At 62.2% G+C, this 24344-nt stretch overlaps 1 protein-coding gene across 1 annotated transcript; it reads left to right on the top strand.

Annotated features, from left to right (window-relative positions):
- Positions 1–15522: 15522 nt before the first annotated feature.
- ZNF687 (zinc finger protein 687) lies at positions 15523–22322 on the top strand (the record flags this gene model as incomplete). Its single annotated transcript, XM_084276823.1, has 8 exons — positions 15523–17769; positions 18906–19084; positions 19491–19667; positions 19849–20011; positions 20191–20487; positions 20785–20897; positions 21210–21351; positions 21849–22322. The coding sequence occupies 8 exons, from the start codon at positions 15523–15525 to the stop codon at positions 22320–22322; spliced, it is 3792 nt and encodes a 1263-aa protein (XP_084132949.1).
- Between the last annotated feature and the right edge of the window lie 2022 nt (positions 22323–24344).

Here is a 24344-nt window from a genome sequence, read left to right as displayed (position 1 = left end):
ACTCATCACAGAATCTTAGGGGCTGGAAGGGACCTCAAGAGATCATCGGGTCCAACCCCCCTGCCAGAGCAGCTCCCTATCTCACATTACACAGACAGGCATCCAGACGAGACTTGAATATCTCCAGAGAAGGAGACTCAACCACCTCCCTGGGCAGCCTGTCCCAGGGCTCCCTCACCCTCACTGGGGAAAAGTTCTTCCCCAGGTTGGTGCAGAACTCCCTGTGCTCCAACTTGCAGCCATTGCCCCTTGGCCTGTCCCCACAGACACTGAAAAGGGGCTGGCTGATTCCCCCTGCATCCCCTGCTTCAGGTAATTATAGACATTAATTAGATCCCCCCTTAGTCTTCTCTTCTCAAGACTGAACAGCCCCAGCTCACTCAGCCTCTCCTCACAGGGGAGATGCTCCAGGCCCTTCATCATCTTCGTGGCCCTTCTCTGGACTCTCTCCAGGAGATCCCTGTCCTTTTTATCCCAGGGAGCCCAGAACTGGACACAACACTCCAGGTGGGGCCTGACCAGGGCAGAGCAGAGGGGGAGGATCCCCTCCTGTGTCCTGCTGCCCACACTCCTCCTGATGCCCCCAGGATCCCATTGTCTCTCTCAGCCCCCAGGGCACACTGCTGGCTCATGGGCACCCTGTCACCCACCAGGACCCCCAGGTCCTTCTCCACAGAGCTCCTCTCCAGCAGGTCACCCCCAGCCTGTCCTGATTCAACCAGTTATTCCTTCCCAGCTGCCAGACTCTCCACTTGCTTTTATTGACCCTCATCTGGTCTCTCCCTGCCCAGCTCCCCAGCCTGGCCAGGTCTCTCTGGATGGCAGCGCAGTGTCCTGCGTGTCACCCACTCCTCCCAGCTCTGTATCATCGGGTACTGGCTGCGGGTGGATGCTGTTCCCTCATCAAGGTCATCAATGAAGATACTAAACAGGACCGGACCCAACACCCAGCCCGGGGGACACCGCTGGTCACAGGCCACGCCCCCCTCGCTCACTCCCCCCTCACTCCGAGGCGTGGGGGTGGAGCTTGGCGTGTTGTTTGGCAGCGCAGGCAGCCAATCAGGTGGCAAGATGAGGGCTGGGGGGGGGGCTAGAGAGCCGGCCAATGGCCAGATGGGAAGGGCGGGGTTTTGCTTCAATGGGTGGTGGGGGCTTCGTCATAGCGGATTGGCGGGCGGGCCAGCCAATGGGGAGCGGGGAGGCAGGGGCGTGTCTGAATGACGGGTCCATTCACCAACCGCGCTGCGCGGTGCGCGTCACGTGCCGGCGCGCAGCTCCCCTTGACTGACAGCGTGGCCAGCCAATGGGAGAAGGCGGTAGAAGCGCCGCTGAGAGATTCCAGCCAATGGGCCTGGCGGAGGGGCGGGCTGTTGCCTTGAGCGACGTGTCTCTCGCTCAGTAGGAAAACAACAGCTGGGGGACGCCCTGAGGGACACAGCCGGTGGCCAATGGCGGCGGGATCTAAAGCTTGAAGGACAGCTTGGCTGGGCCAACGGGGAGAGCGAGGGGGCGGGGCCTCCTCGATGAACGGAGCCTCCAGCCAATAGGCGGCCGCGCTGCCCCGTGCCAGCCAGCAGGATCCACCAATGGGAAGCGCGGCAGCCGGGTGGGCGGGGCCTACGCTTTGAATGGCACCCCCGCTTCCCAATGAGCACACAGCAGGGGGGCGGGCTCCGGCCGCCGAGTTGTCTTCCGCTCCGCCAACGGCGAGTGCGAACAGCCGCGGCCTCCCTAGAGCGACGGCGGCGCCGACCAATCACCACGCGCGGCGGGGCGAGCGGCGGGCGGGCCGGCCAATGGGGGGAGGCGGGGGGGGAGCGGGGGAGGCGGGAGCGCGGCGCGCGAGCGGCCGGCGGCGGAGGGCGGGGGGCGCGAGCCAAGCAGGAAGTGGCTGAGGCGAAGCGGCCGCCGCGGAGGGGCCTGGGCCGGAGCCGGCCGCCCCCCCGCCCGCTGCAGCAGGTACGGCCGCCCAGGGAACCCCCTTCAGCCCCTCGCACGGCTCCGGGGGGCGGGCCCGGGGCCTGGAGAGGGGGTGGGGGGGGGCGGGGAGTCCGCGCCCGGCGCCCCGGGCCTGTCGCTCCCGGGAGGCCCTGAGGCGGGAGGGGGGCGGCGGCGTTGCCTCCACACCCCCCCCCCCCCCCCACACTCCGCCCCGATCCGGGGCCTGGCGGGAACGGCCCCTCCCCTCCGGGTGCGGGGCGGGGGCGCGGCCTGTCCCGCTCCCTCGGTGGGGGGGGGGGGTGAGGGGGCTCCGGGGCTCACGGGGTCCCGGGCAGCGGACGGGGGGCTCTGCATAACGGTCCCCGCGCCCGGCCGGGACAGCGGCTGCTGTTCCCTGCGGGCTGGGGGCGGCCCCGCTCCCATGCGCCCGGCGTTGGGTGGCGGCCGAGCCTGTCCCAGCCCCCCCCAGCGCCCACCTGTGTCTGTGGGGAGCCCGGGGCTCGTTATCCCCTCCCTGGGAACGGGGTGGGGGGATCTGGCCGCGCTCCTTGGGGCTGGAGCTGGGAGAGGCTTTTGGGGGGGTGCCCGTGTCCCCTCGACTCCCGGCTTGGCTCCCTCTCTCCAGCGCTGGGGTCGGGAGCGTTGTTGTTCCCTTCAGGAGCTGCTGGGGCTGAGCTCCTTCTCCCTCCCTGCTTGGGGAGGGGGGGGCTGAGGGGTGTGTGTGTGCAGCCTTCCCCCTCCAGCACAGGGCCACCCCCATCTTCACCTGTAAATAAGGTGATGTCTGGTTTCCCCCCTGGTTCCTGGGGGGTTTTCCTCCTGCCCTGGTTTTGGAGGAGCAGCCGTGGGGATAAGAGGCCAATGGGGCTTTGGGTTGTCTGGGTCCTCCTCTCTGGTTTCTCTAGGTACCTGTGTGCTGAGGATGGTGTTTGGTAACGGGGCGTGTGGGTCCCTTATCACACCCCCTGTCCTGGGAAGAGCCAGGCTGTGGCTGCCAAAGGGTGCAGGGTTCTGAGGGGGGGGGGCGGGGAGGGGAAATCTCAGTCTTGTGCTGAGGTTTGGTGGGGGAACAGAACATGGGAGGTGTGAAGAGGACCCTGTTGCAGGCTTGGTAACACAGCCTGTGTGTGAGGGTCTTGTAACAGCTGTCTGCAGCTTGGGGCTGGTTGGGAGGAGCGGGACGCTCCCTCAGAGCACCCGAGGTGGTTCTGGATGCAGGAGAAAGCTGGGTCCTGCCCCAGCTTCCCCCAGGAAGGACTAACAGTAGGGTCTTGCTGCCTCTTCTCAAGGTGCCTGGGGGCCTCTGGGCTGCTCTCTGACAGCCTGGGGAGGAGGAGGAGGCCCAGGGCAGGGCGCAGAAAGTCGAGCAGTTCACAGGGCTATTTCTTGTGGGTCTCGGCCACTTCCTTCAGAGCCGCCTGGCAGCAGGAGCGGGGTGTTTCCTTTGAGACCCGGCTGCTTCTCTCTCCTCCTGTCACTGCTGGGGCTCTGCCTGTGTCAGACCCCTTCATTCCTCCTTGCTGGTGCCTTGGGGGTTGTGTTTACCTTCCCACAATTAGTGTTAATTCAAAGAGGCTTCCCTGGACGGCGGGCAGGGGAGTGCGCCGGCCTCCGCGCCCGGGTTTGAAGCTGGTTAGGAGACCAGCCTCGTGTGTGTGTGGAAGCAGCTGCCTCAAAGGAGGTATTTTTAGTGTGTCTGAGCAGGAAAAAAAAACTGCGTCACCCATCTGTGGCCGTGCTGGTGTTGGCAGAGGCGGGAGGGCTGGTGGGGTGCTGCCCACACACTGTCCTCCCTCCGCTGTTCCTGGGCAGGATCGTGCTCCTGGTGTGGTGTGAGGGGGTCCTGATTCCCTGTGTGACCACCCTAAAGCTGCTGTTGTGTGAGGGGGGGCCCTGATTCCCTGTGTGACCACCCTAAAGCTGGTGTTGTGTGAGGGGGGCCCTGATTCCCTTTGTGACCACCCTAAAGCTGGTGTTGTGTGAGGGGGGCCCTGATTCCCTGTGTGACCACCCTAAAGCTGGTGTGGTGTGAGGGGGGCCCTGATTCCCTTTGTGACCACCCTAAAGCTGGTGTTGTGTGAGGGGGGCCCTGATTCCCTGTGTGACCACCCTAAACCTGGTGTTGTGTGAGGGGGGTCCTGATTCCCTGTGTGACCACCCTAAAGCTGGTGTTGTGTGAGGGGGGCCCCGATTCCCTGTGTGACCACCCTAAAGCTGGTGTTGTGTGAGGGGGTCCTGATTCCCTGTGTGACCACCCTAAAGCTGGTGTTGTGTGAGGGGGGCTCTGATTCCCTGTGTGACCACCCTAAAGCTGGTGTTGTGTGAGGGGGGCCCTGATTCCCTCTGTGACCACCCTAAACCCTGTGGAAGTGCAGGGCTGTGTTTGGAGAGGTGGATCTGTAGAGGTAGCTCAGGATCTCTGCGATGACCAGGAGCACCACCAGCACCCAAAGCTCTCACTGTCGTGTGGGAATCGTGTCTCTGGGTTTATTCCCACCCAGACCAGGTTCCCTTGGGTCTACTCTCTGCTCCTGTGCCATCACCCACCCTGCTGAGCCCCTGAGCACACATCTGGGTGCTGTAAAGTAACAACACACTAATAATGAGTGTGGGGCTGTCCTGGTGTGTGGCAGCAGCGAGGGGACCCGGTGTAACCTCCCCTTTGGCATCCTACCTGCTGGATCTGCTGGAATAAACGGGGTGTTGTGGCTGAGTTGGGAGACTCTGAGGGGATGGAGAGGTGGGAATTACTCATGGATCCCAGGCAAGGGGAGAGTTGCTTGGCTGAACTAGATCCTGCTCATTCCTCCATGAGATGTCTGCCCACCTCCACCAGATCCTCATCCATCCTGGGTGTGGGTGGTACTGCCCAGCCTGGGAGCCCCGATCTGGCCGCGCTGCCGGCGAGGCGGCGTTCCCCCTGCTCCTGTTTAAAAACTTCCTCCCTGGGGCTGGCCAGACTGTCAGGATTCCTGGATCTCACCCACCCTGGGTTTGTTTTGAGATCTCTGGAAGTTACCAGATGGTAGAGACTTAATTCTGTTAAACGTATGGGAACTTAATCCCCAGCCAGCCCCACCCCGGGCAGGATGCGTCGGCGCAGCTGGGATGGAGTTTGGGACCTTGTGGGGATGGGGGAGAACCAAATTTCCTGCTCCCTTCCCTGATGAAGCATCTTTTGCTTGAATTCAGGGAAATCTGAGAGCTAGCTAGCTGTATTCCAGGAGGGGGAATCTGTGTGTTGGGAAGGGGCTCCTCTCCCCTCCCTTTCCAGCTGATTTTAGGTACTTTTAAGGACTCGCTGTTGCAGAACCTGTTGGATGGTGCAAAATGGGCTTCACCCCTTCCAGTGGCAATACCTGCTGGTTCTGGGTCTGACTCCAGCCCTTTTCTCTTTATCTCACTGTAAACATTCTTCTCTCCTGTTTCTCTTTCCTACTGATGCATCAGAGGCGGATCTGGGGTGGTTTTGCTCTTGCCATGTGGGATCCCAACAGCGGGGAGGGATCCCCAAGAAGCCACCTTAGATGGAGCCGCCTGCAGAAGGAAGGGAGCACGTTTTTAGGGGCTGTAGTTACCACAGTCCTAAACCTGGCTTCAGACTCTTGATGAGCAGCATCTTTGGACTGAAAGCAGCAAGAAGGTTGTTCCCTTCCCCAGGCCTGAGCCAGGGCTGTCTTGCTCAGCTCTGTGGCAGTGAGGAGCTCCCTCCTCTTCCCAAAGCATCTGGAGATGATGCTTGAAATGATAGGACTGGGCTGATGGGTGCTGTTCCCTGGTCTGGGAGGGTTGGTGTGTTACAGGGAGCAACATGTGGGTGTTATCCTGGAGATGTCTGTCCAGAACTAAGGCCAAGAGCTGCCTAAACCCATCCTCTAGCAAATCACTCCAGCTCCCTGCCTCGAGCCTCCTTGAAACCAGAGGTGCTGGGCAGCCACAGCGGGGGAGCTGTGAGGGGCTGTTTTATTGACAGGGAGAAAATCTGTCCTTCCCTTAGGAAATCCTCAAGCAGGGCCGATTGGAGGGTGTGAAAGGGAAGACAGTGTGTCAGGAGGAGAGGGAAACACCTCTGCTGGGCACAGATCTTTGTGCCTCAGCCTCCCCGGCGCAGCGGGCTGGGTGGTGTGGGATGCGCTGGGAACACTGGTGCCTTGTTGGTGGCTGGGGAGCCCTCTGCACAGGTAACAGCTCCTGTCACTCCCTACAGAAACAGCCCTGCTGCCTGGCCAGAGGAAGCCAGGCTAAGGCAGAACAGCTCCACTAGACTCTCTGCAGGCTGTGGGTCCCGAGTTGGACTTTGCTGCTCCCCACTCCCACAGGTCTCACCCTGGCTGTGCCTGGGCTGGGTCTGGGCACTGGGTTTGGAGGTTGGGATTTGCCACAGCGTTGGCACTGGTGCTGTTGGGGGGGGGGTAACCCCTCCTTGCTGATGGGGCTGGAGGGGCATCAGAGCGAGGGGTGTTTGTTGGGGTGTGAGGGGTGTTGGTGTTGCCACACACCAGCTCAGCTGCTTGCTGCAACCCCTGTGCTGGGGCCTTGTGTCGCCAGCTCTGCTGCTCGCTCTCCCGTAGGAAATGGAGCCAGGAAGGGGTTTGCAGGCGTCGCTCCTCCTCCTCCTCCTCCTCCTGGGGCTGAGCAGAGGCAGGGCAGGCTGGCTTGTGCGGGCACGCAGCTCACCAGCCCGGCGAGCCCAAGCGTTGGCAGGACCTGGCTTTTGGGGGGGGGGGGGGGGGGGCTGTTTTCTGCGGAGGGGAAGGGCTGTTTCAGTGCAACAGTCACCCTGGACGTGGTATTCCCGAGCCAGGATGAGGAGAGCCTGCCCATTCCCCGCAGGAAGGCACCCCGGTGCTGTGCTCCTGCCTGGCTTCTCTACCCCCCCCAGGGTAGCAAAAGCACCTCAGGGCGATGGGGCTGCCCTGGAGAAAACCCACTGCCAGCACCTCGCCTTTCTGGGAAGGTGTCTGGTTCGTTTGGCACTGCTGCTGCTCCAGTGCAAGGTCCAGAGGATGGGGGAGAGGGACAGCGGGTCCTGGCGACTGCTGCAGCGGGGAGATGCCGGGGGTGGGCGGGATGGGGGGGGGATGCTCGGATCCCTCCGGGGGGGAGGGATGCCCGGACCAGCTCCGGGCTGGATGTGTTGAGATGCTAATGCGGAGGGACGGCCCAGCCGCGCACAATGGGGCACGAAACGTGCGCGTAATGGCTGAAGTTTTAATCCCCGGCTGCTGCCTGGAGCAGGAAAAACAATGGGGAGGGTTTCAGATGGCCCAGCCAGCCTCTTGGCAGAGTCCTTTTCTACCTGGCACCCCCCACCCCACCACCCCCGAGAGGCTTTTCATGTGCTGGGAGGGGAGAGGAAAGGGAAAGGAAGGACAGACAGACAGACAGAGCCCTTCCCAAGGCAGGTCGGCAGCTGGGTGCAGGCTCTCTGGGGCAAGGCAGCGTGCCTCCCTCAGCAGCGATAGGTTTCAGTGGGAAGAATTAATAATTAAACTCTCAGAGTGCCTTAAAGTGACCGTTCTCTCCCCATCCGAGAGCCAGGCTTGGTGAGAGCCACCTCAGATCCTCCTGTGCCACCTTCTCCAGGTCTGTGATCCGGGCTGGGCTGCCCTTCCCTCAAAACCCAGTCCTGCTGGGCTGCTCCTGAAGTGCTTCTCCAGGCTGCTGGGATGGATTAACACCCAATCCGGATGGAATTGCACCAGCCCTTTTGTCCCCTTGGCTTCTGGAGATGGGATGTGCTGGAAGCGTGGCCCTGGGCTGCTCCCACAGACCAGCCCCGGTAGGACAGGTTATGGGATCAGGAGCTGCTCTGGCAGCATCCTGGGCCGTTATCCTGGGTGTCCAAACACCTTGGTGATCAATAAATGACACCTGAAGCCTGAAGGGCTGGAGCAGGTGGCTGTGGTGGTGCTGCCATGGTGGCTCCTGGGCTGTTACATCCCTCAGCTGCTTGTGGGTCGGGCTGTTGTGGCTGGGAAAGCACAGGGGTGCAGTCAAAGGGTGTCCCAAGCTGCCCTGACCCCACAGCCCTGTGTGCCAGGGCCACAGCCCTTGGCTGAGCATGTGGGGCTGGGCCTTCCCAGAGGACAAGTGTCAGTCAGGGCTGCTCATGGTGGGGGGAGTGAAGCCCTGGGGAGGGGTGGCCGTCACGCACCAGCACAGAGGTGGCCCTGGAGCAGACTTTGTCCTGGTTGCCTGGATTTTGTACTGGTAACACTCTGTGCTGTGCTGCACCAAGGCCCTGCCAGTCGCTCCTCCAGCCCCTGTCTTTTGGGGGGGGGGGTCTTTTCCTTGTTTGGTCTGAACCAGGAGGTGTGAGCTCTTCTTTGGGCAGCTTGAAGCAAGTGTCTGTGCCCCACGCGCTCGTGGTGCTGGGCACTGGGGAGAAAACAGTGCTGTGGGCTGGCAATAACCCTGCAAAGCAGCTGAACAAAGGGTTGGAGGTGGCAGGTGGAGGTTCTGCTGGGCAGGAGAGCGACCCAGGGTGCGTGAGAAATGAGTCTGGGGTCTGGAATGGGCTTCACACCTCTCTGCACCGTGCTGGGATCCGTGCCGCAGCCGTGAAGGGAGGGGTTGGCACGGAGGGGCCTGAGCTCCCATCCCTGCTTGTGTTTTTTGGGGGGGTTTGGCCAGCTCTGGGTCTCTGAGCTGGGGGGGGGGCTGAAGCCTTTGGACATCCCTTGGGTGCTTTTCCCATGTGCTTTTCCCCAGCACCCATCAGAGGGTCTGTCCTTGGTCCGAGCGGATGTCGGGCTACAGACAGCGGCGTCCCTGCCGAAAAAGGGGAAGCTGAGCTCCCAAAACCAGGAGCCTCAGGTCCTGTGTGTGTGTTTCCCCGGAGCAGGGGGGGGCTTGGGGGATTTGGCAGGGAGATGACAGCTTATGAAACTCCCCAGGCGCTGCCTGGCATTGTGGTGAGCTCACCCCCTCACAGTGCCGCTCCTGGGCAAGTGGTTGGGGCTGCGACAGCCCTGGTGACGTGAAGAACAGGGGCACTGGTCAGCTCGGGGTGCTTCTGGGGTTTGACTCTTCCCCTTCTGTGGGACCTTGGAGGATCCTAAAACTAAAGACCCAGCACCTTCTACTTGCTCTGTCCTTGAGAGGGGCGGGAGGGATGGTTGTGCTGCCCCGTCGGACGGGATCTTCTCTCCCTGGTGTCTCTCAATGTGTTTCAAAGCCCCACAGCCCTTGGGGTGCCTGTGCCCCAGGAACAGTGAGGTGCAGGGATTCCCATTCCCTTCTCCCCTGCACGGTGAATCCTGGTGTGGCCGAGCTCAGGGGACCCACAGCCACCTCTGCCTCAGCCACCACAGACCCGCTCTGCCCCTGAGCCCCTTGGGAAGGACCAGGATACGCCTGGAGATGGGGAAGAGCCTCTCTGGGAAGAGCCTCTCCAGGAACAGCCACCGAGGGCTCTTCTGTGGGTTTCCAGTGGAGGGGCTGCTGCAGAGGCTGCCTGGGGGCAGCTGCCCGGTGTGATGCTGCAGAGCCTGGGCTGCCCCGTTGTCTCTCCTGCTCCCTGTCCCTGCCCATGGCAGCAGCAGCCAGGCTGAGCCGATGAGTCTCCGGATCCCGGCGCTGGCAGATGGCGGGGGAAAGGCGGGGGGGCTCTGGCCATCAGCCGCTGCACTGGGGGGCAGAGCAGTGGGAGGGTCCCCTCCAGCTCCCATCACCTGCAGAGCCTCCTTAGCCCACTGTGGTACCCAGAGGTGCCCGAGGGGTGGGGCAGAGGAGTTTGGTGCTGGGTTATTTTGTGTATTTCTCTCTTATTTTCCCCTCTGAGCCTCCCCTCCCACTGCAGCCCTCCCCGCTGAGCCCTGACCTCATGATGTCATGCTGGGAGTAGGACGTGTTGCTGGTTCTTGTTTAACCAGCCTGCCTTTCTATCATCTTCCCCCTCTCCTACACGTGAAACCTGAGACCACTCAGTCCCTTCCCCTCCCCTTTTTTTTTCTGTTTTCCTCCCTCTGCTCCATCCAGAAGCTCCTTCCCATCAGGTCAGTACCGGGCTTGGGTCCCTGGCACAGCGGCTGCCTCTCTGGCAGTGCAGTGGGACGGCGTTTGTGCTGCTGAAGGGTTGCTAGATAAGCAAATTCTTAGGAGATCAGGAGGCAGAGAGAGGGAAATCTGGTGTGCTGGCAAGGGGCTGGGTGCTGGGATTGGGCATAGGCTGCGGGTACGGAGCAAGTGATGCAAGTGGGAGCAGGAGAGGGTCACTGGGGTGATGGTCAGGGGACGTGGTGTGTTGCTCGAGGGGAAGGGGCTGCAGGGGAGGGTGGGACTAGTGCAAGGGATGGGCAGGAGTGAGGGCTGCTGGTGTAGAAACCCCTGAGGGCTGGGACCAGGGGGGCTCCCCACAAGGGCTGTTCCCCAAATTGCCGTGCTGTGTCTCCTCTGGCAGCTTCCTTCATCCCAAAAAGGGGAGGGAATGCTTCCTCCCTGGGAAGGAGGAGAAAAGGGGGTGTGGGAGATGGCATCCCTGGCTGTGGATCCGAAATCAAAACCTGTGGATCCACAGCCATGGAATTAGGGACAGATTTCTAACGTGCAGGAGCCGTTCTTAGCGTTGACCTTTGTTTCTCTGCTGACCTGTGCTACCTGTTCGACAGAGGAGACCCTGTTCTCTTGCTGGGGCAAAAGCTGAGGCTGACAGGTCACCCTCCTGCTGGGATGTCCCCTGTTTGGGGTGTCCCCTGTTTGGGGCAGGGTGCTCTGTGTGCCGCAGGGGGTAACCCCCCCGAACGCTGGTGTTGAGGTGTCGTACCAGCTTGTGCAAAACCTGTCAGAGCTCCAGTTCCAGTCCCAAACCAGAGGAAAGCTGCAGGTTTATCTCACACAATCTCACTGCCACCCAGCTCTGGCTCTGCAGGGCTCTGCTCAGGGCTCTGCTTGCTTTGAGGAGCTGCAGGGCTGCGGGGAAGGTGAGGCACAGCACAGCCCCTGTCCCTCCTACACCAGCCAGTACTGGTTGGTGGGGGCACAGCAGTGAGGGGGGGGGGATCTGCTGCTAGAGAGAGGGGAAGGGGAACAGATGAGCACTGCCCGTTGGATAAACACCCAGGAGTCTGCAACGGGCTCGCTCTTCCCTCCTCTCCACCTGTTGCCAGTGAGGGGCCAGGGAGGGTTTGGAGGCACCGACATGGAGAAGGGCTGCACCAGGTGCTGCCAGTTTGTTGCCTGGGGAATTTGCCCCCCCCTGGTCCTCTCCCCCCCTCCCCTCCACGAGGTCTCTGCTGGGGAGTGGGGTTGTATAACACCCCCTTTGGCTTGTTCCAAACAGTTGTTCTCATCGGTGACGTCTCCTCTGCACAAAGGCCGGGGCTTTTCACCAGGGGATCGGATTTAAAGCAGCTCCCGGAGAGGCAGCGATCCCCTGGGCTCCCCGCCGGCCAGGTGAGCCTGTCCGTGTCCCTCTGTGCTTTGCAGGCACCCAGGGTGGAGATGGGCTTTTCCCCTGGGCCCGGGGATGGCGCTGGTGGCCACAGGGAGGGTGCTGGTGGCCCTGGGGGGGCCTCGGCACGGGGACAGGCTTTGCCAGAGGGTTCCTCTGCACCTCGGAAGCGAATCCACCTCCTCACGTGGTGCCCGGAGTGACGCCGTGCCCGCTGGCCTCGGAGGATCCCTCAAGGCCTGAGGGGATCCTGCAAGGCCTCGGAGGATCCTGCAAGGCCTCAGAGGATCCCTCAAGGCCTGAGGGGATCCTGCAAGGCCTCGGAGGATCCTGCAAGGCCTCAGAGGATCCCTCAAGGCCTCAGAGGATCCTGCCAGGCCTCAGAGGATCCTGCAAGGCCTCAGGGGATCCTGCAAGGCCTCAGAGGATCCTGCAAGGCCTCAGAGGATCCCTCAAGGCCTCAGAGGATCCCTCCAGGCCTCAGAGGATCCCTCCAGGCCTCGGAGGATCCCTCCAGGCCTCGGAGGATCCCTCCAGGCCTCGGAGGATCCCTCAGGGCCTCGGAGGATCCCGCAAGGCCTCAGAGGATCCTTTAAGGCCTCAGAGGATCCCTCAAGGCCTCAGAGGATCCTTTAAGGCCTCAGAGGGCCTCGGTGGCAGGCAGTGCGCAGGCTGGGCCGTGGGCCCCTTGCGTGTGCCTGCAGGGTGAGGGGCTAAACCCGGCATCCCCGGGCTCTGAGTCGGGCTGCAGAGGGTTCTCTGTCTTGTTTTGGTGCAGACTTGCTGGCGGGCAGCGAGTCCCTGCGAGGGTCAGGAAGGGAAACAGGAAAAGCAGCTTTTAAAAATAGCAAGCCCTTGAAATAGCCCCAGCCTTCTGCGGCCGCTGCGGAGCGGCTCCCGCTTGCCCCGCGCCGCTGGGCCAGGGTGGGCGGCAGGTGGCTGGGGCCTGGTGCTTCCACAGGCAGTGCCCGCCGGTCCCGGGCCAGAGGCATGTGTGGGGAACCCTCTGGGTGCTCTTGGTGTGCAGGGTGAGCGTGCAGCCCGCTGTGCCCCTGCCAGGCCCAGGGCTGGGCGGCGTTTCGGAGCCCGTTGCGAGGGCTGGCGTGGCGCAGCTCCCCTCAGAGAGGGATCCCAAAGCCACATGGGCACAGCTGGCTGCTGTGCAGGGGACATGCTGTGACACAGCCTGGGACATGCTGTGACACAGCCTGGGACAGGCCCAGCGTGGGACTGTGGTTTGGAGAGGGGGAATCACCCCTGGTTCGCTGTATGGAGCAGCACATGGAGTGGCGGCGGCCGTTGGAGCTCAGGTACAAGCAGAGCTGGTGCTTCAGGGGGTTAAGCTGGGGTCTGGGGAAGGAAACAGCATCCTCTCCACACGTGCTGTCACCAGCATCGGTGTCCTGAAACAGGGAGCTGGGCAGGAGCACACAGGCTTCTCTTTCCAGGGAGGATTTTAACAACGTGTTGTCTTTCTGTGGTAGACTAAATAAGCAAATGAGCCATAAAACCAACACTGTGTTTCAGCAGTTACTCATTGTCGTGTTATTTTAGCTGGAGCCTCATTAACTTCTGGGGGGCTCACAGTGGTTCAGGGCCTGTGTCTCAGCGGTGGAGCTGATGGAAGCTCCAGCCCTAATAGGAGCTGGGTGAGTCTGGGCCTTCGCTGTGCCCTGGGGGATAATCTGCTGAGAAGCACCTGGGCTCTTCCCTGGGGAGGAGCCTGGGGAGCTGCAGGTCTGTGAGCTCAGACCTGGTGGCATCTCCTCTTCCTTGTGGCTGTTCCTCCAAAGCTTGTGGGTTTTATTGCCTCTGCTGTGCTGTGGAGGCAGCGGCACAAGAGCTGCCTCTTGCCCGGCCTTGGAGAGGCAGAAACCTGAACCTCACAGCGTGTCAGCGGCACGGCTTCCTCTTCCTGCCAGGGACCAGCTGAAACGCCTCCCTGCTGCCTCTGGGCCGCATCCCAGGTACCTGTGCTGGTGTAATGACTCTGCTGGTTTAATGACTCTGCTGCTCTAATGACCGTGCTGGTTTAATGACCGTGCCAGGCTGCAGATCGCGGTCCTTGCGCCCGGGTTGCATCCCGTGTGGGATCGGATGGTGGTGGCACAGCTGGCCCGGAGCAAAGCTGTGCTTCCAGGGCCATGGGCACCCCTGGGCAGCTGGCTGGGCACTGGGGAGGGGTTTCTGAACAGCAACTGTCACCTTCTGCCTGAAACTGGAAGCCTGGTGGTTACTAGTGGGAGTTGAGGGGTCTCTGTATGCTCACGGTGCCAGTCCCGGGCTGGAGCTGCCCCGTCTCCAGCCCCAGCCCCGTCTCCATCCCCGTGCTCAGCGGGTGTTAACGTAGTGCTGGTGACTTCAGTTCAAAGCCCTGTGTAGCCTTGGGGTCACTTCTTGGCATTCCTGACCTCAGGAATCACCAACTGAAAGGCTGCGGCTTGCGGAAACAGGGTGGCTGGGCTGGCAGCGTGGGTGGGGTGGAACAGAGACCTTTGGGGTGGAAAGGGGATGCTTCTTGCTGATCCTGTGACCCATCCCTCTCCCGAGCAGCCTGTGGCTCCATCACTGTGAGCTGTGCACCGGCAGCGCAGCGGCAGTGCCACCTACAAGGTGTCACCCTGCTCTGTGTGTTGCACAGAGGTGCAAGGCCCTGCCTGATATTTTCCATCAGGATGACTGTCTCTGTGGGGTGTTTTTCGGGGTGATCCTGTGCTCACTGTGCTTTGATGGGGTTTGGGGGGGTTCAGCTGTGGAGTCTGCTGGCCTCTGGTCCAGAGCTGGGGCGCTGACGCTCAGGGCAGGCTGGCTTCCAGCACTGGCCTTGCTGACTGAGCTTCTCTGGCCTTGGGTTTTAACTGACCCAGCCTCCCCGGGAAGGAATCCTTCCCTTGGGAAGAGGCAGGTTTACCCACAGCAGGGTCAGCCTGCTGTCCTGGGTTTGGCTGTTGGGCAGCTTGTGCTGCTGCCTGTGCTGCTGCCTGTCCTTCCTGGTGATGTGCTCGGAGCAGTCGGCCCAGGCTGTAAATGGTGGCTGATTCCCTGTCCAGGGAGTGGATTCCTACCCTGCTGTGCTGCCCTTGGAGGAGGCAGGATGAGGGCAGGGTGAGGGCAGGCAGCCAGTGCTCCCCCAACCTTGGTGCCTGTGGCAGCTGAGAGCTGGGGGAAGAGGCAGCTGCCAGGGCCAGCTGTCCCTGGGGCGGAGGGTGTTTGCTTCTGCCCCCACAGCCTCTGAGATAAGGGTTTCTCTGCTGGGGGTTTTCAGCTTTGCTGATTGCTCAGAGTAACCGTCCTCCCTCTGTGCTGAGAGCAGAAAGCCCAAGGGCAGCGTGCCCCGATTCCCACACCCCAGTTCCCCCATCCCCACCAGTGGATCTGCTCCCCTGGACAGACCAGCCTCCAGCTGCTCTCCAGCATCCCATCCTCCTGCCTCCTTCCCCTGGTTATCCTTATAAACCAGAGTCTTTCCTGCTGTCTAAGCCACGTCCCCTGGCTGCAGCTTAATCCTGGGATTTCTTGCCCAGCCTGCGACAAGAGGAACATTATTCCCCTTTGTCTCTGCTGCAGCCGTGTTTTGAAACCTGTTGCCATGTCTCCCCTCAGCCTTCTCTGTCTCTTCCTCCTCTGCTCCACAGTCCACACGTTCCAGTCTCTTATCTGAGTCTCATTGCTGCTGGATGCCTTCCCTGTGGCCTTGTGGGGCTGGCCTTGGGGAGGCCTTGCTGCCGTGGGGGAGGACAGCTCCTGCATTCCCCTCAGAGGCCTTGGCTCTCTCTGCAGCGCTCTGGTCCTGACTCAACGTCCTCCTGGTTCTTCCTTGCAACCAGCCGACCCTCTGCCGCGGAGTTGTGGCCTTTCCTCAGCTTGTAGGTGTGTGGGGAGTTGCTCTGGCCCCAGGGCAGTGCTCCTGGTCAGGCTGCACCCTCTGGGATCCCTCTGAGCTTTCTGCCAGCCTGGGAAAGGAGCTGTGAGTGAAGGAGGGGAAAAGGCTGAGGAGCATCGGGAGGGCTGCGCGCTGCGGTGTGGGGGGAGCCTGTGTGGGGACGTTGAGCTTTGTGTGAGGCTCGGGGGACGCACATTCCCATCCATGTGTCTGCTGTGTGGCTCTGACAGCTTCATCCACATACCCACTCACCTGCTGAGGCTCCTCTCCCTGCTCTCTTGCAGACTCTGCCACATTCCCCACCATGGGTGACATGAAAACTCCAGATTTCGATGACCTCCTGGCAGCTTTCGATATTCCCGACATCGACACGAACGAGGCCATCCACTCCGGCCACGAGGACGCCGACCCTCACATCAAGCAAGTCCCTGGGGAGCCAGGACCCCCTGACCACGTCCTGCCTCACACAGACATCACTGCTGTCAGTGTGATCGTGAAGAACACCGTCTGCCCCGAGCAGCTCGATGCCCTGGACGGGCGCGGGAAGGATGGGCACGTCATCGGGCCGCGCTTGCTGCAGAACGGCTTTGGGGCCACTGAGATGTCCAGGTCCCCCACCTCCAGGTCTGTGGAAGCTGTGGCATCCTCCAATGGGGAGTGTTGGGTGAAAGAAAAGGGCCCCAAAGCCCTGGATATCTTCTCCCATTTTAGCCCCGATCCCAATGAAGACAACGCCGCCAACCTGATCGACAGGCCCCGGGAGTGCAAGTCGAAGGAGAAGTCCCTGGCTGTGCCCTCCCTCTCCCCGTCTCCCACCCCATCACTGGACTGCAAGGAGCCCATGAGAGACAGCACAGAGAACCTGCCCCCAGCCTTCCCCCAGTCCTTCGAGCCCGGCCAGGCAGGGGGTGCAAACGGGTCCCCTCCTGCCATCCCCTGCATCAAGAAGGAGGAGTCTGACTCGGAGGAGGTGTGCCGCGAAGCCAGCCCCAAGGGTTTGGCTGCAGCCTTGGGTGACAGTCCCCTGGGCCACCTGAAGTCGGTCACTGTTCGCTACTCTGCAGATGATTCTCCCATCACATCCTGGCCTGGTTCTGACCCAAACCTTGACAGCAGCACCAGCAACCTTCCCGAGGTGAAGCGCTCGCCCGCCAGCCCCCGCGAACCGTTCTTCAAGCCTTCCTCACCCGTGGTGCAAAGCCCCAGGCTCCCCACCTCCCCCAAGCAGCTGGACAGCATCACCCTCAAGGAAGAGCACGAAGTTCTGGAGAAGTCGATGGGAAGTCCGCAGAGTATGTCCAGTGCTGAGGAAGAGGAGGAGGAAGACGACAACAACAACGATGATTCCCCTTCTTCCAACTCCTCTCGGCCCCTGAAAGTGCGGATTAAAACCATCAAGACGTCCTGTGGCAGCATCACCCGCACAGTCACCAGGGTCTCCTCGGATTCAGAGCCCGGCTCCACCAAGGGGCCGTCTGAGCAGAGCTCTCAGGAGGCTTCTCTGGAGGCTGCTGCCTTCTCAGCAGCTGAGAAGGAGGAAGGGATCGCGCTGGAGGTGCCCAAGGAGAAAATGGAGCTCTCCAGCCCCTTGAAAACCATCGAGGGGCCAAAGATCATCAGTGTCCAGCTCGGCAACGGCACCAAGCTGAAAGGGACTGTCCTGCCTGTCTCCACCATCCAGAACGCCAGCAGCGCCATGCTGATCGCCGCCAGCGTGGCTCAGCAAAAGTCCGTGGTGCTGCCGGCAAAGCCGGGCAAAGCCGTGGCCAAGAACATCATCAACCTGGTGCCACAGACCCTGCCCAAGGCTGACACCAGGACCAACGTCAGCACCGTGACGCAGACCACCACCATCACCACCACAGCCAACCAGAAGGTCAACGGCACCACCGTGGTGATGGTACAGCCGCAGAAGCCTTCCCCTACCATCGCCGGCACCGTCATCTCCCGCAGCCAGTCCAGCCTGGTGGAGGCTTTTAACAAGATCCTCAACAGTAAAAACCTCCTGCCCACCTACAAACCCAACCTGAACCCCCCAGCCGACGCCAGCCTGGCCCTGCCCCCCTTTGGCTACCGCTGCCTGGAGTGCGGCGACTCCTTCGCCCTGGAGAAGAGCTTGGCTCGCCACTACGACCGGCGCAGCATGCGCATCGAGGTCACCTGCAACCACTGCACCAAGCGCCTCGTCTTCTTCAACAAGTGCAGCCTGCTGCTGCACGCCCGCGAGCACAAGGACAAGGGGCTGGTGATGCAGTGCTCCCACCTGGTGATGAGGCCCATCGCCTTGGACCAGATGATTGGGCAGCCAGACATCACGCCCCTGGTCTCGGTGACGTCCTTCCCCGCTGGCAAAGTGACCGGCGTAGCTCAAGACGCCTTCGTTGCGGCCAACGGGGCTCAGGACCTCCCCATCCTGCCCCTGAGCAATAGCTCAGAGCAGACCAACTACAGCTGCTTCAGGTGCCTGGAGTGCAAAGAGCAATGCAAGGACAAAGCTGGGCTGGCTGCACACTTCCAGCAGGCGGGGACCACCGGGACCACCAGCAGCACGGTAGGTGGGGCGCAGCGGGACCCGGGGACACGGGACCCTCGGCGCAGGGTCTGGGCAGCGCCTGCCCGGTTCCTGCTCACGTCAGCTCAGGCAGGGAGGGAAGGACACGAGCTGGGGCTCGGTTCATGCCTGGTGGAAGGAAGGGGGGGCTGGGTGATAAACCCACCCCAGTGGGTGCAGGAGCAGCAGGGAGGGAAGAGCAGGACCTGAGTGTCAGTGCCTGGCCTGCTGGCCCCCACTGCGGGACGCGGCCGTGCCCCAGAGCCATGTTAGAGCCGTGCCTGCTGCTTCCTCTTTTACAGGCTCAAAGCACAAATGGAGTCTGGGGAACCCGGGGGTGTGGGTGCCCCCCTGAGAGCCACCCCTGAGGCCCGTGTGCTTCCTGCCGCTGCAGCTGGTTTGTCAGGGCAGGCAGTGTCTGGCCAGCAGCCAGGACTGGTGTTGCGAGGGCATGAAGGGAGCTCAGGGGCAGGAGAGCTGTGGGAAAGGGTCCTTATCTCCCCTCAGGCCCCTGCTGCCTGTGGCTGTGGCAGCACAGGATTTCTAGCTCCGAGGGAGCCCGTTCCAGTGTGGCAGCAAGGGGAGCCCGAGGACAGCATGCTGTGCAGGCACTGCTCTGTTCCTCCCTCACTCCACCTTTGCTCCAGTGATCCCATCTTCCAGGGCAGCTCTGTCTCTTGGAAGCTCTGAGCTGGTTCCTCTGGTCCTTGTCAGCTTCTCCCCTTGACCTCCTCATGTCTGTGTCCTGGTGGGGAGCTGGAAATAGTTTCCAGATGATTTTGGCAGCTGGTTTGGAAATGCCCCTGCTTTCCCCAGTGAAACCCCCTCACCAGGCGAGTCCCTGGCTGACCCTTGGCACTCGCTGCAGCTGGGATCCCTCTGGGGTGAACAACCTTGGAAAAGGCACCGTGTCACTGTGAAACCCCCTCAGCAGCCACCCAGCGAGCTGGCGCAGGCAGATCAGCTCCCAAAGTGGACCCTGTGGGGGGTCTGGGTGCTTCTCCTCCCCCGGCAGCACAGGGATTGGGGCTGCTTTGGGTGCCGTGGGCTGTGAGCCCGTTGGTCTGCAGGAGGGGCTGCAGAGCCCCTTCCTGCATCCTGAACCTCTCTGGTGCTCCTCTTCCCCCCCACCCCAGGTTTGCACGACGTGTCCCATGATCATGTCCAATCGCTGCAGCTTCAACGCCCACCAGCGGATGCACAAGAACCGCCCTCCCCACGTCTGCCCCGAGTGTGGGGGCAACTTCCTGCTGGCCAACTTTGAGGCCCACCTGAAGGAAGCCTGCCTGCACTTCTCCCGCAGAGTGGGCTACAGGTAGGGTGCTGTGCTCGGGGCTGAGGCACCTGGGAAGAGCCCCAGGGCTGTGCTGGGTCTCCAGTGTCAGATGGGAGGGAATCCACACTCCTTGTCTGGTGCTGGGTGCAGGGCTCGGGGTGAGGGTCTCACTTTACCCCTTCTCTGGGTCTCGCCCCCTTAACTCTGAGGGTGTTTCCCCCTCCTGGCCTGTGTTTTGCTGCAGCATCAGACCCCACAGTGTCCCTGCCCCTCGATGGGCTGGGCTGCTGGCTCCCAGCTGGAGTTCTCCAGTGCCAGGACTGGTTTGGATCCTGGTCTGCTGGGGCAGGGGCTCCTCCTGAGCCCCCTGGTCAGCCAAGGAGCGGGTGTGGGCCTTTGGCATGGCTGAGCTCCCTGAGTGACCCCTTTCCTCCCGCTCTCCCAGGTGTCCCAGCTGCGCTGTGGTCTTCGGCGGGGTCAACTCCATCAAGTCCCACATCCAGACGTCGCACTGCGAGGTGTTCCACAAGTGCCCCATCTGCCCCATGGCGTTCAAGTCAGCCCCCAGCGCCCACGCCCACGTCTACACGCAGCACCCCGGCTTCAGCAACCAGCAGTCCAAGTGAGTGTCTCCCCTCACCGGTGGGTTGGGGTGTCAGGGGAAGAGCTGCACCCATCTCCTCTCCACTTCCCTTGCCCAGACTGGCCCAGGGCAGCTCTGCCCCGTCTCGAGGAGGGACTCTGCCCTCTCCTCATGCCCCAGCCCCAGGCTGTGCCATCAGGGTGTTTTTTGCCTCCAACAGAATGATTTACAAGTGTGCCATGTGCGACACGGTCTTCACCCACAAGCCCCTGCTCTCCTCCCACTTCGACCAGCATCTGCTCAACCAGCGCGTCAGCGTCTTCAAGTGTCCGGACTGCCCGCTGCTCTTCGCGCAGAAGCGCACCATGCTGGAGCACCTCAAGGTACCGCTGCTGCCAGGCTCCACACAGCCTGTGCTGCCCCAACCAGGCCCATCTGAGGGGGTTCCCCCACACCCCTGTGACCTGAGGAGATGAGCCCACCGTGGCCTGGGCAGGCTTTTCCTCCCAGCGTTGGGTCCTGGGCGCAGACACCCACTGACACCCCTGTCTGTGCTTCCCAGAACACTCATCAGCCCCAGAAGCCCAAGGAGGACCTGGCGAAGAAGGCGGCCGTCCTGCTGACGCCCAAGCAGGAGCCCATCGAAACCCCCGTGTCCAAGATCTCGGAGGAGTCGTCGTCCTCCACGGAGGAGGATGAGCCCCCCAGCTCCCCAGAGCTGCGCAAGACCAAGCGGAGCCGCTTCCAGCGCAAGACGGTCAACAAGTCGAAGGGCAGCGGGTGGACGTGCGGCGTCTGCCACTCCTGGTTCCCGGAGCGCGACGAGTACGTGTCCCACATGAAGAAGGACCACGGCAAGGTGAGGAGAGCGCGGGGGCTCCAGAGCAGGCAGGGACTGTTTGGGGCACTGAGCAGCCCAGGGCTGGAGCGTGTCCTGCTGCAGTCTGCACGTTGCTTCTCCCCTGCTGAGGTTTTAGGGAGCAGAGGCGTTACCTGTGCTGGTGAAGAGTGAAGTCTAGAGTCCAGCTGCTTGTTACCCAAAGGCGCAGCCACGGGGTGGACAGGGAGAGGAGATTTGGGGCAGCGCTGAGTTCCCCTTCTGGCTTCCCCCTCCCCGGCCTCCGGCGCTGCCCTCCTGCCTCTCTGTTTCTTGCAGTCGGTGAAGAAGTTCCCGTGCCACCTGTGCGAGCGCTCGTTCTGCTCCGCGCCCAGCCTGCGCCGACACGTGCGCGTCAACCACGAGGGGATCAAGCGCGTCTATCCCTGCCGGTACCCGCAGCTCCTCCGGGGCTTGGCTGAGGGGAGGGCTTTGGGTTTGGAGGGGCCACTCTGGGCTCCTTCAGTCGTGCTGCTGGGGCAGGATAAAGCTCTGGGTAGTTGAGGCGTGATGGGGATTGAACAAGTGGCTGGGAAGTAGAATGAAAGGGGGGTGTGGGGCAGGGTTTTGGGGGTTTCTGTCTGTGAGGAAATGGGGATGAGCATGTCTGTGGTTAGAGCTGAGTGTTCCAGGGCTGGAGCAGGCCTGGGCTGAGCTCCTCACTGCAGAGCATCACCTCATTCCCTCCGTGCTCTGGCCCCCAGGTACTGCACAGAGGGCAAGCGGACCTTCAGCAGCCGGCTCATCCTGGAGAAACACATCCAGGTGCGACACGGGATCAAGGTGACCGACCAGATGAAGAGCCAGGAGGTCGTTATCGCCCGGATAGGGACCGGCACCACGCAGGTACGAGCACTCTGTAGCCTCTCGAGGTGCCAGCTAAGGGCTGGGGACTTGCAGGGCTTTGGGGCAGGGCTGGGGGCATTGTGTGAGCCCTGGTCTGGGTTTTTTCTTGCCTCCACACGTCCTGTGGTGCCTGTGACTGGCAGCTCCCTCTGGCCACAAGGCCAAGCGCCCGCCAGGTGGGTGCAGGTCTGTCTGGGTGCCACTTGCTCCGCTCCCATCTCCCTGCCAGGGACTCGGCTGGCTCAGCTCGCTGCGTGCAGGGATGAGATACTGAATGTCCCCCTGGCTTAGGGCTTGTTCAGGAGCCACCCTGGGTTGCGTGTCCCAGGCTGCTGTGTGAGCCCCATGGCTGGGTTACCACCAGGGCCACGGCTCCTGGGGCGGCCCAGGCACACTGGGCCCTTGTCCGAGCTCATCTCTAGGAGCCGGTGGGATCCTGGCACTGGCTCAGTTACACCCAGAGCTGCTTCAACAGTGTCACCCAACCCTTCCCGCAGGTGTCCGGGCGGAAGCGGAAGCTGTCCTCGGACGAGGGCGACTCGTGCAGCGAGGAGCCTGACAGCACCACCCCTCCCTCCAAAAACCTCAAGGGCGACCGCAAGGCACCTTTCCGGTGCCGAAAGTGCGGTTACCTCGCCAGCAGCTCGGCAGACTTCCAGGAACACATCCCCCAGCACCGGACTGACGAGAGCTCCCACCAGTGCCGGGAGTGCGGGCTCTGCTTCACCTCCCAGGTCTCCCTCAACCGCCACCGCTTCATCACCCACAAGAAGAAGAAGGGAGCGGCCGAGATGGAGGAGCCGGGGCCCCGCAGCCCCCTGGAAGGAGGAGCCCAGCACCCTGGTGACGGGAAGTTGTCCTGCAAGGTGTGCGGCCGGTGCTTCGACAGTCAGCTCAACCTCAAGACGCACTTCCGCACCCACGGCATGGCCTTCATCCGTGCCCGGCAGAACGCCAGCCCCGAGAACTAGGGCCCGGCAGCGGGGATGAGACATGTACATAACGGGCACTGAGCTCGGCGCCGGAGGCTGCTGGTGCCTGCCCAGGCTCCCCCTCCCTCCTCCTCCTCCTCCTGGGCAGCGTTTCCACACTTCCTTGGATAAAGGAGCCGGGAAGAGACGAGAGCCCAGCTTGCACAGCCCGGCCTGACTCCCTGTGCCTGGCTCACCGAATCAGCTCTGCTGGCATCCCCGCTGCGCCGGGGGCTCAGCCCAGCCGGTGCGGCCGGATCGCGGCTGCTTTACCAGGCAGGAGATGAAGGGCCGAGTCCGGACTCGCTGCCCCAGTCTGGGGAGACCCAGCGGGTTTGTTCACTGCTCGCTGCTCTGTCCTCACGTGGGGACGTGACCCACCCCCCACATCCACTCGTGTCTGCGGGGAGGGACGGTGGCCTTCCTCCCGCGGGGATGAGGATGGGAGAACACTTCCCGCCCCGCCACCGGTGTTGCCCATCCTGCACCGCGGGTTCCTCCCGCCGCTCTGCCCAGGCTGCGCCACGCTGGAAGGGATGCCCAGCCACAGCAGCCCACGGGGAGTGTCAGAGCTGGGCAGGACCCGGGGATCAGGGGACCCGTCTCCACCGCAGGACAGAGACGTCTGTGCTGACAGTGATGTCACAGCAAAATCCACCTCTTTGGTTTGTTCTTTCCCCTTGGAATGTTGCTTGTTCTGCGCTTCACCGGGAGAAGCCGATTGCAGCCGCCACCGGCGCAGAGAGGCCCCAGCCCCTCCTTGGCTCCGCTCGCCTGCCGGACGCGCGAGGTCCCTCTTCACCATCGCGTCGCTGACTCGAGGTGGCGCCGGACTTTGGACGCTCGTCCTTCGTGCCCCTGGGCCGCAGCCTTCCCGGGGGAGGAAGAGGAAGAGGAGGAGGAGGAAGAGATCTTCGTTTGGCAGCGGAAAACAGAAGCCAACTAAAAGGCTCCTGTGGAGACCAGCGGTGCCGTCACACCCCGGCACCACGAAGCCGCGGCGAGGGGGCATCGCCACAGCCCCCAGCTGGGATCTGGCTGAAGAGGCCACGAGGTGGAAAAGCCGCTGCCACCTCCCGTGTCAGACTGAAATGGTGAGTCTGGGGGTGGGGGCATTTCCCTGGGTGTCACCCTACCCGGCTCCGGGGGTCGAGAGCTCCATGGCTGCCCAACCTACAGCCGGGCTCAGCTCCACGGGCTGCGGCTCAGGACCACGGGGCCACCCCCAGCCCCGCCACGGCCACTGTGATCCGCAGCCCCGCGCACACACGTGTGCAAGAGCTCAGCCCTGGCACAGCAGGGGGGTCTCCCTGCGCGGGGCTGTCACTGCGTGTGTGTGTGTGTCCCCCATCCCCCTCAGGGGAGGAGGAGGTAAAGAAGAAAAACACAAAACAAAAACCAGCCAGAAAAGGAACTTTCTACTTGTCCCGTTCGTTTAGCGCCTGTGCTTGGGGTAGGGTGTCGTGTGAGTAACTATTGCGGTAACTTAACTCGGGCTCCTCGCGTTTCCCTGTCAATAAATCGCCTCTAACACGCTCTGTAAAGTTGTATCATACACTAAAAGTGACAAAACCCCCAACTCCTCATTCGGGTTTTGGTTTGTTTTTCCCCCCCTCTTGTTTGCTGGGGTGGGGAGAGCTGGTTTGCTGGGGTTGGGGTTTGGTTTCTCTCCCCCCTCCTTCCCCCTGCCCCCCCCCCTTTTTTTTTCCCCTCCTTTTTTTTAACCTGTGGGGGGTTCAATCCCCCCTCGATGGTGGATCTGCTGAAGGCACCACAGGGGGTGGGGGGTGCCCCCCACGGTGGGGGGCGGCTTCTGAAATCAAAGGAGAAAACCCAAAAGGAACCAGCAGCTCCCACAGCCCCTGGGCCAGGTGTCCCCCCTCAACCCAGCACTGAGCTGCCCCCTGCACCCCCCCCCCCCACCTTCACTCCCCTTCCCCTCAGCTGGATCCCGTGGGGCTGTGACCGTGTAAATGATGTTTAATAATAGAGAAGAACCTAAAGTTTCTACGAGTTTTAGAG

The sequence above is a fragment of the Gallinula chloropus genome (genome assembly GCF_964237585.1).
Source record: "Gallinula chloropus genome assembly, chromosome: 29".
In the NCBI taxonomy this organism is placed as follows: domain Eukaryota; kingdom Metazoa; phylum Chordata; class Aves; order Gruiformes; family Rallidae; genus Gallinula; species Gallinula chloropus.
Note: the sequence above shows the minus strand (reverse complement) of the source record. Positions and strands in the feature narration are given on the sequence as shown.